Source organism: Lagopus muta, chromosome Z (assembly GCF_023343835.1).
Source record: "Lagopus muta isolate bLagMut1 chromosome Z, bLagMut1 primary, whole genome shotgun sequence".
Lineage (NCBI taxonomy): Eukaryota > Metazoa > Chordata > Aves > Galliformes > Phasianidae > Lagopus > Lagopus muta.
Genome location: NC_064472.1, coordinates 40,825,224 through 40,838,281, shown reverse-complemented (window position 1 = coordinate 40,838,281; position 13,058 = coordinate 40,825,224). Strand labels below are relative to the sequence as shown.

The 13,058-nt window shown below is 33.6% G+C and overlaps 1 protein-coding gene across 12 annotated transcripts in view; it reads left to right on the top strand.

The window, feature by feature from the left end:
- Positions 1-13,058, top strand: part of AGTPBP1 (ATP/GTP binding carboxypeptidase 1) — an 85,098-nt gene that overhangs the window by 43,936 nt on the left and 28,104 nt on the right. For 10 of the 12 annotated variants that reach the window (XR_007373860.1, XM_048930842.1, XM_048930839.1 and 7 more), the window contains 11 exons: positions 37-104; positions 498-561; positions 908-1,054; positions 1,318-1,449; positions 3,246-3,339; positions 4,802-4,839; positions 6,653-6,861; positions 7,209-7,386; positions 9,010-9,101; positions 10,177-10,293; positions 10,716-11,425. Coding sequence is in view for 11 of the 12 variants with exons in the window: in XM_048930842.1 (XP_048786799.1) it covers positions 37-104; positions 498-561; positions 908-1,054; positions 1,318-1,449; positions 3,246-3,339; positions 4,802-4,839; positions 6,653-6,861; positions 7,209-7,386; positions 9,010-9,101; positions 10,177-10,293; positions 10,716-11,425 (1,849 nt within the window). In the remaining variant the exon portion in view is untranslated. Of the gene's footprint in view, positions 1-36; positions 105-497; positions 562-907; positions 1,055-1,317; positions 1,450-3,245; positions 3,340-4,801; positions 4,840-6,652; positions 6,862-7,208; positions 7,387-9,009; positions 9,102-10,176; positions 10,294-10,715; positions 11,426-13,058 lie in introns of those variants that run through there. The other 2 variants (XM_048930848.1, XM_048930847.1) reach the window with 2 other exon arrangements.

Here is a 13,058-nt window from a genome sequence, read left to right as displayed (position 1 = left end):
ACATTGAAACAAAAACTGCCTCTTTCTCACTGACAGAAAAAACCAAGAAGGAGATGACTTCTAAGGGTTCCAGTGCAATAGAAGTTATCCTGTCAACCCTAGAGGTAAAACCTTTAAATCTCTTTGTTTACTTGGATGTTTCAGGTTTTCGTATTGTAATTAGGTTTGGTATTATTAAATATGTAGTTATTCTTCTTTATCTCTAATACTTGATTTTTTAAAAGAATTATAATGATTAGGTAGGGTCTTGAAGCATTGTACTTAATACTTCATTATTTCTCTCCCCTTTTTTTCTCAAATATTTCTGTTAATGTGTCATATTAAGAAATAGATATTAGTGGGTTTTATGGTTAAAATAAGGTAGGATGGTTATAAGGGCAGTAACATTTGATGTTCTGTTTGATTTTTTTGTGAGAAATTTTCTTTGAGCTTCAGATATCTAAGACAATACTAGATTTCTAAATCAAGCAAAGAAATATGTCTAATTTCTGTTGCAGAATACAAGAGATCCTCAAACTATTCTAAATATATTGAATATCCTCATTGAATTAGTCTCAGTTGGTAAGTGTTTATTAACAAACAGTGATTATACTCTCACGTTCTTCTGCAGAATTGTTTATTAGTTTATTTATTTCCCCCTGAAGTTTGCTAAGACTATATGCATTCTGTGCTTTGGGACAATCAAAAATACATAAAGAATGAAGTGACTTTTCAAATACTCTTTCATCCATAAGTAATTTCTGTTGCTATAAGTCCAAGATAAGCATGCTTTTACACTTACGCAGTCACCTTTGAAGAAAATATTGCTACAGGCATTGCTATTGCAAGTCTTTCTTTCTGATAATTATAGTTTAGATATTTAACTATTCTTTGGCTATGACAGCCTCAAATGAGTTTTGATTACCAGGTGGTGGTCGGAGAGCAAGCATCTTGGTCACCAAAGGAGGGACACAGATCTTGTTGCAGCTGCTTTTGAATGCAAGCAAAGAATCTCCACCAAACGAAGAATTAATGGTGCTTCTTCATACCCTTCTTGCAAAAGTTGGTCCAAAAGGTAATAATGAACACATTTAAGTAACTTTGCAGTTTTGTAGTGGAAACATAATAATTTTTTCCCCTTTTTTACTGTCAAAGCATCCATGTACTCAGAGGTGGTTGAGGAGAAAAAAAGGAGGACTACATTAGAGGGGAGGAAAAATTTATAAAAATAGACATGCAGAGTTAAGTTGTCTCTTCAAAGAATTGACAGTTCGTTTAACTTTCATACTTAATGATAATTTCAAAACTGATTTGATCTGATTTTTTTTTTTATGTCAGACAAAAAGATTGGCATGAAAGTGAGAATTAATGGTGCCCTGAACATAACATTGAATTTAGTGAAGCAGAATTTGCAGAACCATAGGCTAATATTGCCGTGTCTTCAAGTATTAAGAGTTTATTCAACTAACTGTAAGTACTGCAGATCACTCTTTCCCTTGTGATTCCATTTTTTATTTATTTTTTTTACACAGACATGGTTAAAATATAGCATCTGAATACTTGTTAAATGGTTAGTCACTATGTTACCCAAGAATTTTATTTTTATATTCTCAGCTTGCTTAAAGGTCTAGTCAAATCTACGAAGCATATGTATTCTTCTTGCATATCTTTGTTTTTTTGTTCAGTGTACAGCGAGTTTAACTCATGTAATGAATTATATGCAACTTGATGGCATAAATGCTGACACTTTATTATCTGAACCAGGAATGCTCACATTGTACATGCAAAAATACTTCTATACATGTCATGAGTTTTTGCTTTTCACTGTATTTTTGCTTTAATTCATGGCTGCTAAGTTAAATTAGGAATTTACTTCTATTTAAGCTTTCCCTTATTTTCTGTGTATCTCTCCTACAGTTGAACTACTACTATTCCATAAAAGCCTAATTGATTGTCTGTGTGGATAGTAGGAAGTGGTGAAAATAGAGTGGTTTGTTTGTGTGGATAGTAGGAAGTAGTGAAAATAGGGTGGTTCTTACTCTACCTCTCCTCAAATGTGCTGAAGATTTTTCTGTTTCCCTTGAAATGGCCATTTAGCCTTTTAAATGCATGTCTGAAGGTGAAAACATAATCACATTCCTCAGAGAGAGTTGACTTGATGCCCTCTAAGATTAGCATGTAGAATTTGTAAAGACCCAATACTTTGTGTGGAAGCTTTGTTTCCTTTGAGCTCTAAGGTAATGAGGTGAAATACTTTTAAATGGGAAAAGTTAATAGAACTAATCATGTAGCTTAGGTAAAAACTTACTTTAGCCTGAACACAGGAGTCTCTGTTTCAGATTCTGCTAAGATCATATCTATCTTTCTGTATTTCTCGCTCTTTACAAGCGGGAAAAGTAGTAGTTTATTTCAGTTTGCTGGGTAGCATTACATAAGGTTTCTTTCTGCTTGCTGCTAGAATGGAGTGCTAATTTTAATTAACAGTATTGTAGTAGTGCTGCTAATGATGATGACTTTGTAAGTTGCTTCAAGTACTGAATTTCACAAATGCAGCATTTATTATGTTTTCTCTCTACTTAGTTGCGGTCATCTTATTTTGCTAGGACTGTGTCTTACTGAGCTTATTTGGCAATTTAATTCCTGTGCTTGTATAGGCTATGCAATGTGCGTTCCTTGAACAACAATCTCAGTACTATTCTCTTAATTAGTGCCTTTCTCACTCTATTATTATTATTTTTCCTTTTCTGAAAATCTGCATGCAGAACATTTGGTTCAGGAAAGATTATGTGGGGCAATGCTGGTTGGCATTTTTGTCTTTTACAGCAAATGCTTGACTTTCAGATACTGGTGGGTAAACCTGTTTAACCTGGTGCTAAAAGAAATTATCAAATCATAGATCCTAGTAGTCTCAAAATTTTAGATACCGTGGTGTGTCAATAAAATGTGGAAATATTTTTTTCCATAAAGAAAAAATCATTTCAGTGATTTATCTTAGTAACAAAGGAATCAGAAGCATGCACTAGGAATAGTGTTTGTTTTTATCTGTAAAGCAGTAATATATTTTGTTTATTTTGTTTTTTTATTTTGAAAGTTTTATAAGGATTGGGTCTGTACAGTGATTGTGTGAATAGTAGTGTCGAGTTGTGATGAGCATTCTGTATTTCGGAATGTAATTGCACGGATGTTAGTTTGACTATATTGATTTTCTTTTGCCTTTCTTGTTGTATTGTATTAAAATGTTGTTGTTGTTGTTTTTTAACTTCCAGCTGTAAATGCAGTGTCCTTAGGAAAGAACGGAGTGGTTGAACTGATGTTTAAGATCATTGGACCTTTTAGTAAAAAGAACACTAGCCTTATGAAGTAAGTAATGTTTCTTTGTATAGTATTTGAAACAAACTTCACGTGTTTCAAATTCTTTATTGAGCAGGAATATTGGAGATATCAGCTGCAACTTACATTTGTGATTTGAAAAGATTTGGGAAGGAGAGCTACAAAGCTGACTGTTTTATCCAGTAGAGTAACGCAGAATATTTTATTGTCTGGTTACCATCCATGTAAAAGAGTACAAATGTTATTTTTTACCTCCAGTATTCCTGCAAGCAAGCTGTATATGTGCTACCTGCTATCCTGATATAAGAACAAACTGATCAGGACAATCCCATCAATTTTTGTCTGTTGAATTGGCTCCCAAATCTTCTTTGTGATTTAGGGTTGCATTAGTGTACCAGGATTTTGTGTACTACATTAAAGCAATTAATAAGCACCATCATCTGCCAGGATAAATAGGATGTAAAAACAAATAAAATTCTTTGGGTACTTTGAAATGGTGGCATTAGGTATTTTAGGTATTTTATTCTAAACTTATCCTCTTTTGTGGGTGGGTTTTTTTTTTTTTTTTTTTTTTTTTTTTTTTTTTTTTGAGGGGTGTGTGCAAGGGAATGTGGGTACGGAGAAGTTAGGACAAAAACAAGTAAGTGTATCTTACTGAAAATAGCCTTTTCATTACATACTAGGAAAGGTTCTAAATGCATACCTGTGGGAAAACTAATTTTTTCTCTGCTTAACTAAATAATAACTTATTGTTGTTCATATTCTAACTGTGTTATGTTATCTAAAACAGATGATACTTGTGGTCAGTGGAGTATGTTTAAAAAAACAAGCACTGCCCCTTTAAGCCCCAGCTAAAATTAAACACATGAACTTATTATTCCATGATGTGAGTAATCTTGATATCCTTGTTTATAGCCTGAGTTCAGATGTGTGAAGTCTATCCTTACAAAGAGGGTAAAAATAAGTATGTAAGTTTTCTAGTTGTACATCTTGAGTTAGTTGAGACAAGATGTTAATGTGCAAAAAAACCTTGTGTGATCTTTTACTGTAGTACAGATTGATGAGCAATATGCCCCTATATTCATAAACTGCCCATTTTTTCTGATGTTTTTCTAAAGCAGTGTCTTTTATTTTACAAAATACTTACTCTACTGCTAATATAAAAACATAGATGTTAGAGATATCCATTGAAATATAGCTCATAAAGATTGCATTGCCACTTAATACTGTTTCTTGCAGAATGAGCGCTTATATAGTGTTGATTTTTTAAAATTTCACCATCAGATTTCAGATATAAAAAAGATATTTTAATAAAACGAAAATTGTAAGGCCAAGTCTGTGATATAATGCAACCAGGAAAACATTTAGGTAGATGCTAAAGAAATCTGTTAGCTGTATTTTTTTTTTTTTTTTTTTTTAAATATAGCTTTGCAATGTTGTAGATGAAGTTCACCAGCTGTTTGTTGTTTGACTGTTCTTGTTATGTTGACAGGGTTGCTTTAGACACACTTGCTGCATTGCTAAAATCAAGTAAGTTTTTGACTACAAGAAACTATTTGTCTAGTTGGGATATACGTATGTGTATAAACGTATAGATGTGTGCTTATATAGAAAAAATAGTAGAATTAGTACTAAGTCTATGGCCAAAACAAAGTAATGGATGTGATGTTCAAAAATAAAGTTAGAGTTTTATCTCCAGTCTCTGGTACAATTTTTCTTTGGTGTGTATATATATTAGCTACTGTTTCTGCAGTTCTGCAGCAGAAATGTTGCACAACTTCTACAGAATTGGTCTGGATGCAAGATGGAGAAATAGCCTTTTGTATTCATTCACCTCAGCTCTTAAGACAAGAGATCTATAGCTTGTCTCATATGATCTTCTTCATACAAATATTTGAAAATATCTATTGGATGCCAGGGAAAAATAGAGAGTTTCTTTGTGTACCTTTCTGATAAACAGGATGTTAAAGATAAGCCTGTTGGTCCATGAAGGTCCATGAAGTGCTACCAGGGGTAACAAAACAATGACCTGTTCTCAGACACTGGCTGTGTTGGCTGATGGCAGTGGATAGCTGACAAATGCCATCGCTGTTGATTTTGTACCAGGTTATAACTGACAAGGGATTAAAAACATTATTGCATAAAAGATACAGCATTCTTAGTTGTTCTAGTAGAGTTTGGTAAGAGCTGAAGCATGCTTATATTTTCAGAAGACTATTTCAGACATACAAGAGGAAAAGACTGTGCTGCTTATTATGCAGTACTGAATTCTCTTGGGTTTGATCGGAGTGATGCTTAGGTGTTACGGATTTATGTGTTTACTAATATGGGGGTTCCTCTTGGGGAAATTCAGGAAAGGAAATATTTATGAATTTCTGGTGTGTAGAGTGCAGCTGGCAAACTGATTACCCAATTCATGTGTCGTATTTGGGGTTCAGGTGTTTTTGTGAGTGATTATTGCTGCAATACCACACGGATTACAAACAGCAGGGAAGTTTGTTTTACCTGCTGTGCTTACACTATGTTTGGATAAACATTTTTTTAAAATTTGCTATCTGACATTGCCTTACAATTACCTTTCTGTGTAATCCACATTGTTCTTCTGATAAGCTGTAGAAATTACTTGCAATATTATTCTGAAGAAGGAAGTATAGGGTATTAGAGCTGATCATTTAGTTGGTTTTCATTGGAGTAGTATTTCCTGTGCTTGCTCTTTAAAATGATACTTAATTATATTGTATGTTCTAGTTAAAGTTTTTCTAGTACTTTTTTCCAAACTCACGTTCTAATTTGGATTTTAATTAAAAAAAAAAAAAAAAAAAAGCAGTCTGAAAATCATCAACTTTATTTCCATCTTGGAGCAAGAATAACTAGATACTAGATTCTGGATACTGGATTCATTTTAACAATGTAGAAATACGTATGGAAATTTTCCTAATCACTTCTTTATTAATAATATTTTGCCCATTATATATTCTGTTATACACTTTGATATGTATACTTCTGACTATAAAAGTAGTTAAACAAAAAGTTCTCTTCCATGGCTGATGTATTTGTGGCTTAGAATGAGTTAGTTAAAAGTTTGGCAATACTGACAATCACAGAGGAAATAAGGCTTCTAAGAAATGTCTTGATAATATGGAAACAAACTTGCTAGAATTTTGATTATTACTTTGATATAATGCACTGCCAAGTGTGGCTGAAGTAATGCCTTCGATGAAGTAGTTCAGTACCTTGTGTAAAAAATCACTTAAAAATAGATAGGAAAGTATTGGTGAAGATGTAACAATATTGGAGTAATTGCTGAGTTTTTTATTTACTTTCCTCTTCTTTTTTAATAAAGAAACAAATGCCAGGAGAGCAGTAGATAGAGGATACGTACACATGCTTTTAACAATTTACGTTGATTGGCACCGTCATGATAGTCGACACAGATATATGCTGATACGTAAAGGAGTTTTACAGTGCATTAAGAGTGTAACAAACATCAAATTGGGAAGAAAAGCATTCATTGATGCAAATGGGATGAAAATTCTTTATAACACTTCACAAGTAAGTTTCTCTTTTCTGTCGTTGCTGTTCTTGTTCTTTTTGTCTCTTAGGAATTAGAAACATATTCTGACTTTGAATTTATTGTTTTTTTTTCTGATATTCATGTTCAGTCCTGATTGTGAAGGCAATGGTAGTTTTCTTTATAAAAAGGAGTCTTCATTTTTAACTCTGCATTTTGAAAAGATGAATCTGGGTTGACAGAAATTCTCCTTGAAAAGAGGCACATAGATATTTTTAAGTTAATTTCTAGCAAAATATTTTAGCTGTTAGGAGTGGATTTTAGAAACTAATGAAATTTACTACTGGTTTGTGAGATGCTCATTTCTTCATTATTTTTCTTTTAATAGGAGTGCCTTGCAGTAAGAACTCTTGATCCACTTGTCAACACATCCAGCCTAATAATGAGAAAATGTTTTCCTAAAAATCGTCTTCCTTTACCAACTATTAAAAGTGCTTTTCACTTCCAACTCCCAGTTATTCCTTCCAGTGGTCCTGTGGCTCAAATGTACAGTTTGCCTCCTGATGGTATGGTAATTTTGTAATGTTTTTCCTTTGAAAATGTCTAACACTCCTGTTTACAAAGTGTAATCAACTGAATTTATTTGTGATTTTTCTCTGCTAAAACCCAGGCTCTGGTGAGATTCTTCTCTGCTAACAAAGATTCTCTGGCTCTTAGCGTGGAGCAACGATTTCTAATGTTAACCTTTAACTGATGACAGTGTTGTGTATGCATATGTGGTTATGTTTCTGGAGATACATAAAAATAGGAAATAAAGTGTGATCAAAATCTAAAATGTTCATCAAGCTCTGAAGTGTCAAACATCAACTGTGTGTATTCCTCTCTGAACTTACCTAGACTCTCTTTTTAACTTATATATATTCTTCAATGTGAAATGTAATACAGTATTACTAACTTATTATTTATTCTGATAAACTGAATGTACAGAATTTAGATTAACATGTATTTGATTTTAAATCAAAGTATTGATTTTAAATCATTGTGTTTCTCCCTTCTTTTACATGATGAGAAAAGTAGAACTGCTTTCTTGGACTGCTGCAGTCTTCTAGGCGTCACTCATCTGTAAAATGTTTGCATGGTGCCTTGAAAGAAATACGTTCACCCTATTGTGCTTACCTCTTGTTATTTTGGGATAGTTAATGTTTAGTGCATTTTCAGATACAGGAAAACAGCTTAGTATTGGAGTAAGCAAATAATGAAGTTGCTGTGGGGAAGTTGCTCCAAAATAAAGAGGTGAAGTTAGCTTTTTTAGTGTTTTCTTATTGACAGTATTTTCTAAAATAAAGTGTGATAACAGCGTGGAAGAAGATGAATATTTATTCAGGGTTTGTATAGGAATGACTCAGGCTACAAGTGTTTAGAGTTTTGCTTTCAGAGTAGCAAGAGATCTAGAACTGTTGTAAAATCCACAGAAGTTATTTTAGTTTCTAACTAAGTTAGAAGTTGATCAGTAATTTCACATGTCTAGAAAGTAACGTCTTGCTGTATTTTTAGGGAGTAAGGTTTAATTCCCAGCCTTTGTTATACAGGTGCAGTGACCACTCACCTTCAGTATTTTCCTTGCTGGTTTCTAGTGATAAGTTTTTGACTTCTCTTTAGTTAATATTAGATTTTTCTGGGCTTGTCAAAAATTGTGTACGAAGCACTTTGTACCACACTTCACTGGTTAGTACCAACTGGCATGACTGAAAGGTGCTAAGAACCTCAGATTTTTTTGGACATGCTCATAAGTACTGGGAAAAGGTTTCAGAGTCTTGTTTTGTGCTGAGCTCAAGTCATGCCATACATCTGCACTGTAAAATAATTCTGAAGGTCATGTTCTATTCTGTGTTTTTGGGGGTGGAAGCTTTGGTTTTGCTTTAAGCCAAAGATTTTTGTTCTGACTTAAACTGGAATGAAATGTCCTAAATGGAGTCTGCAGAATTATCATACAAACATTTTGTTGGCGTTGGTTCTTTTTTGTTTTGTTTTATAAATCTGGTGATAATTATTAATATTTGCAAGGCTTTATGGGACCTGATGACTTTTTAAAATCAACTGGTAACTAGAAAGGAAAAAAACCACCTTTCTTTCAAGTGTTTAATGGTTTAAATGTGTAATCTGCCTTACAAAAACTTTTCATATTGTAGTGGATGATGTGGTAGATGAAAGTGATGACAACGATGATACTGAAATAGAATCAGAAGTTGAAACTGAAGATGACAAGGACCAAAATTTTAAGGTTGGTATGAGACAAAACTAATGGGCATAAAGGAGGCATCGCATTTTGTTGTTATTATTACTTTTAAAATTTTTTAAATTGTTTATCACAGTATGTAAATCTATGGCTGTATAATGTTGAGAAGGTTTTCGGGGCAATTTCTGAAATTAAAATATGTGCTGAAACTTAGAATTTCCTTGAGAATGCCAGCCTTTGTTGCTCAATTTGCCTCAAGATTTTTTCTTAACCATATTTCCTCCGCACTTAATGTGACTTGAGTACAGTGGAGCAGAACACTGCAAAACGTGTCTGTGAACCCTGCAGCATTGTTTGCAGGTGCAAGACACTGCAAGTCTTTCTGCAGCATTGTGCTCTCTACTTGAATATCTCCTAGCCCTCACTTCACAATTACCTACACAATGCAATTTGTAAAACATGCTCTAAGTTTTTCCCTTATTCTGGAATGAGATTGGCTAAAAAGTTCAGCCAGCTGTAGAAATAGAGATTTAAACACTGCTTTATGCTTTTGGAAGGGCTTTTTCTTCTCCCCGTTCCAATAAGGATGTGAACGGATGCTTATTCAGAGCAGTCTTATTCTACATTTTTATGTTACGTATATTTGGGAGTTGGTTGAATTATCTGTCTATGGGCTGCAATGAGAACTTCTATTCAAGGCACTCATGAGATGTTGCAAGGAGTATTTTCCTCTATTTATACATTTGTCACTGCAAGTCGGATGAAATCTCCACATTTTGCAGGTTTTGTCAGGTTATGTGTAGATCTCATGTAAAGTGTAATCTGTGCATAATGCATTTGGGTGAAAGCAAGAAGGTTGTTCTGTTTATGATGTTTCTACTAAAATAGAGGTTTAGACCTACCACTAAAATGAAGCTGCTTTTAAAGTCTTATGATGAAACGCACAACTCAACTAATTTTAAAATAGTGATATCCCACTCTTAAAGCATGGCCATGAAAGAAGAAAAACCTGAGTAACACTTTTTTTTACTAATTTTACTAATATTACTAATATTACACTAATATTTTAGACGTTCATTAATCCTAGAAGCAAGATTAATTTGTTCTCTTTATTTTTCAGAATGATGATATTGAAACTGACATTAATAAACTGAAACCTAGACAGGAACTGGGACGACCCTTAGAAGAACTGAAAATGTATGAGCAGTTTTTCCCAGAACTTACTGAAAACTTTCAGGTAAAGTACATGATTCTCAGTGCAGTTTTTACTGTGAGGAACTGGAATGCATTTTGATGTGTTTTTGTTTGTTTGCTTTAGTGGATAGCTACTCTAGTTGAGAAAGGGAGAGACAATTTATAGTTCTAGAGCTTTGCAGGGGGGGCTATATAATGAATTATTTTGCTTAATGTTCTGTTACTTTATTCTGACTGAGAAAGGGATAGTGGGCAGATATAAATATTTAAACAATGTCTGATTATTGCACACAGCAGATAGTAAAATAAGAAGGAAGGATATGAGATATTTTTGATGAAGTGTACTGTGCACCTATTGGCGTTAGCTAGTTGTAATATCTGGTGAATGATATTCACTTGACCTTTTTTTTTCTGATAAATTGCTTGTCTATTTTTTTAACATATTTTTAAAATTTGTATTTTAAGGAATGTGATTTAGTATCCAAGGAACCAAAGCCTTTTGTACCTGATGCAAATCTGGGTGGACCTATTGTGGTTCCTACAGCAGGAGAGGAGTTCTCAGCTGAAACAGATCCATCAGTGATAGGAATTTCTTTGAAGGAGAGCAATCCATTACTGACAGAGGAATATAATAGAAGGCCAGCTTTTCTGGAACTACCAAAGAAAGATAGTATCAAAGACAGTAGCTTACTTCGGCAAAATGTTCGAAGGAATCTGCTTCCATCATGCGAGAGTCTGAGCCAAGAAATTGTGAAAGGCTTGGACAGAATCAGTCTGCAAAACACTGCAGAAAATGATCAGTACTATGCTACAGAGTGTGTTATAAAAAAAGAAAACAAAACTAGCCTCACCCCACTTGCTTGTAGTAAAACTTGTGAACATGTTTCACCCTGTGGAAATAGCCTTTTTGAAGGATCATCTGTCCATCTTGGGAAATTCTGCTGCACAGGAGTGGAATCAGAGGAGGAGGATACCAAATCTAGTTCATCAGGGGAACAAGTGGAGCTTGAGGTTTCTGATATATCTCCTGTTCATGACTGCGATCTTTATATAGAAATGGTGAAAACCACAAAATCTATTCCTGAATATTCAGAAGTGGCCTATCCTGATTATTTTGGCCATATTCCACCCCCCTTTAAGGAGCCTATCTTGGAAAGGCCTTATGGAGTGCAAAGGTAAGTTACTGTACTTCTTTTGTTGTCATTGTCTTCCTTGAAAAAATAATCTTTAGGCTAAGATTAACAGGCATGTGTACAATTTTCACTTTTGTATCTAAAACTACTTTCAGTGGGGGGAAAAAAAAAAAGAAAGCTATGTAGACATTAATCAGTGCAAAGTCAGCAACAACAGAATCTTTAATATACAATTCTAATTCAGTAGTTACAATTTCTAAATACTGTTTACTTTGTAATCTTCCTATCTGTGCCCCTTTCACCCTCTCATCCAGATCTTGTAGTCTGTATTTAAAAACAATTAAAAAAAAAATCCAAACTCAAATTCCACATTTTAATATTTCAAAACAGAAGGTGAACGCTAGAGATGTCATGCTTTCTAGCTTGTGTTTAACTACATAATATCATACTTAGCAAGGAACTGTGTGTATTTTAAAAATAAACCAAGACATGAAGGTGCATTGACAGTATTACCTCTTTTTCTTGAAGGTTTTTCTGTGTTGTCTGTAAGTTAAGTATGGAGTCTAATGTATGTGAATGCAATTCCTTCTCTTTGTCATCCTTCTGGAGGAGCTGGAGGAAGCACTGAAATAACTATGCATTAACCAGTTGATGTGTTCAGGGTTAGTATTTTTGAATAGAGAGACCCAAGTGTTCCCTTCAGGTCTTAGCAAATATAGGCCATTTAAAAGTTGAAGGATACTTTAGTTTGTCTCTTTCCTGTGGTAAAAAACTTTTTTTTTTAAGCAAACTGCAGTGGGAAAATTATTCTATTAATACTTTCAACTGTTTTTTTTTTTTTTAATGTCTGCAATGGAGCAAAATTTAGTGCTGAGGATACAGTTTTTGTTAGATCTGCAGAAAGACAGAATAAACGTCAACACAACTATGATGAATGTGACTAGTAAGAACAGTTTGCAGAGATGGTATGAAGAGCTGGCTCATATGCATAGGACTACATTACTGTAAAGTCACAGGAGCATTTTTGCAGAATGTGATAGCAGATCTTCCCACTTGCTTCATTATTAGGTTGAAAGCTTTCAGCTTTTACCTGTAAATTGAACCATTTATGTGAGATTTATCATATTTACATTTATTGATTTATCATCACTTTACATATTGATGAGGCCATAAGCCATAAAGCTAGGCTATATAATTAAAATGATTTATCTGATTTTTAAGCATGTTGTAAAATCGAACTTGCTGGTGAAATGACTGAGAAACTTGAAACTCTAATGACATAATATAAACTGCTATAGAAAGTACTGTTTCATGTAGGAAAAAATCTCTAACTGCTTATCTTTAAGCTAGATTAAGTTGTCTGGGAACAAGATAGGTGATTTCTGACTCAAGATGAAGATCTACATATTAAGAAAATTTTTCGTTTAACTATTTTAAAATAGTTTTTCTTTTGACTTCTTGGTGCCTATGAATTTTTGTATGTATCTTAAATACTATTTTTTCCTTTTTTCTGATATTTGAATGTCTGTTATTCATAAATGGATTTCTTTCTGGCAAAACTCTTTTGATAGTAAGAATCATTATTTACTCTTTAAAACTGAAGCATATTGAGAGCTAATGATTTGTGTAAGATCAGAAATCTGTATTCTGCCTTGAACTGAACCTGCTGTGATAG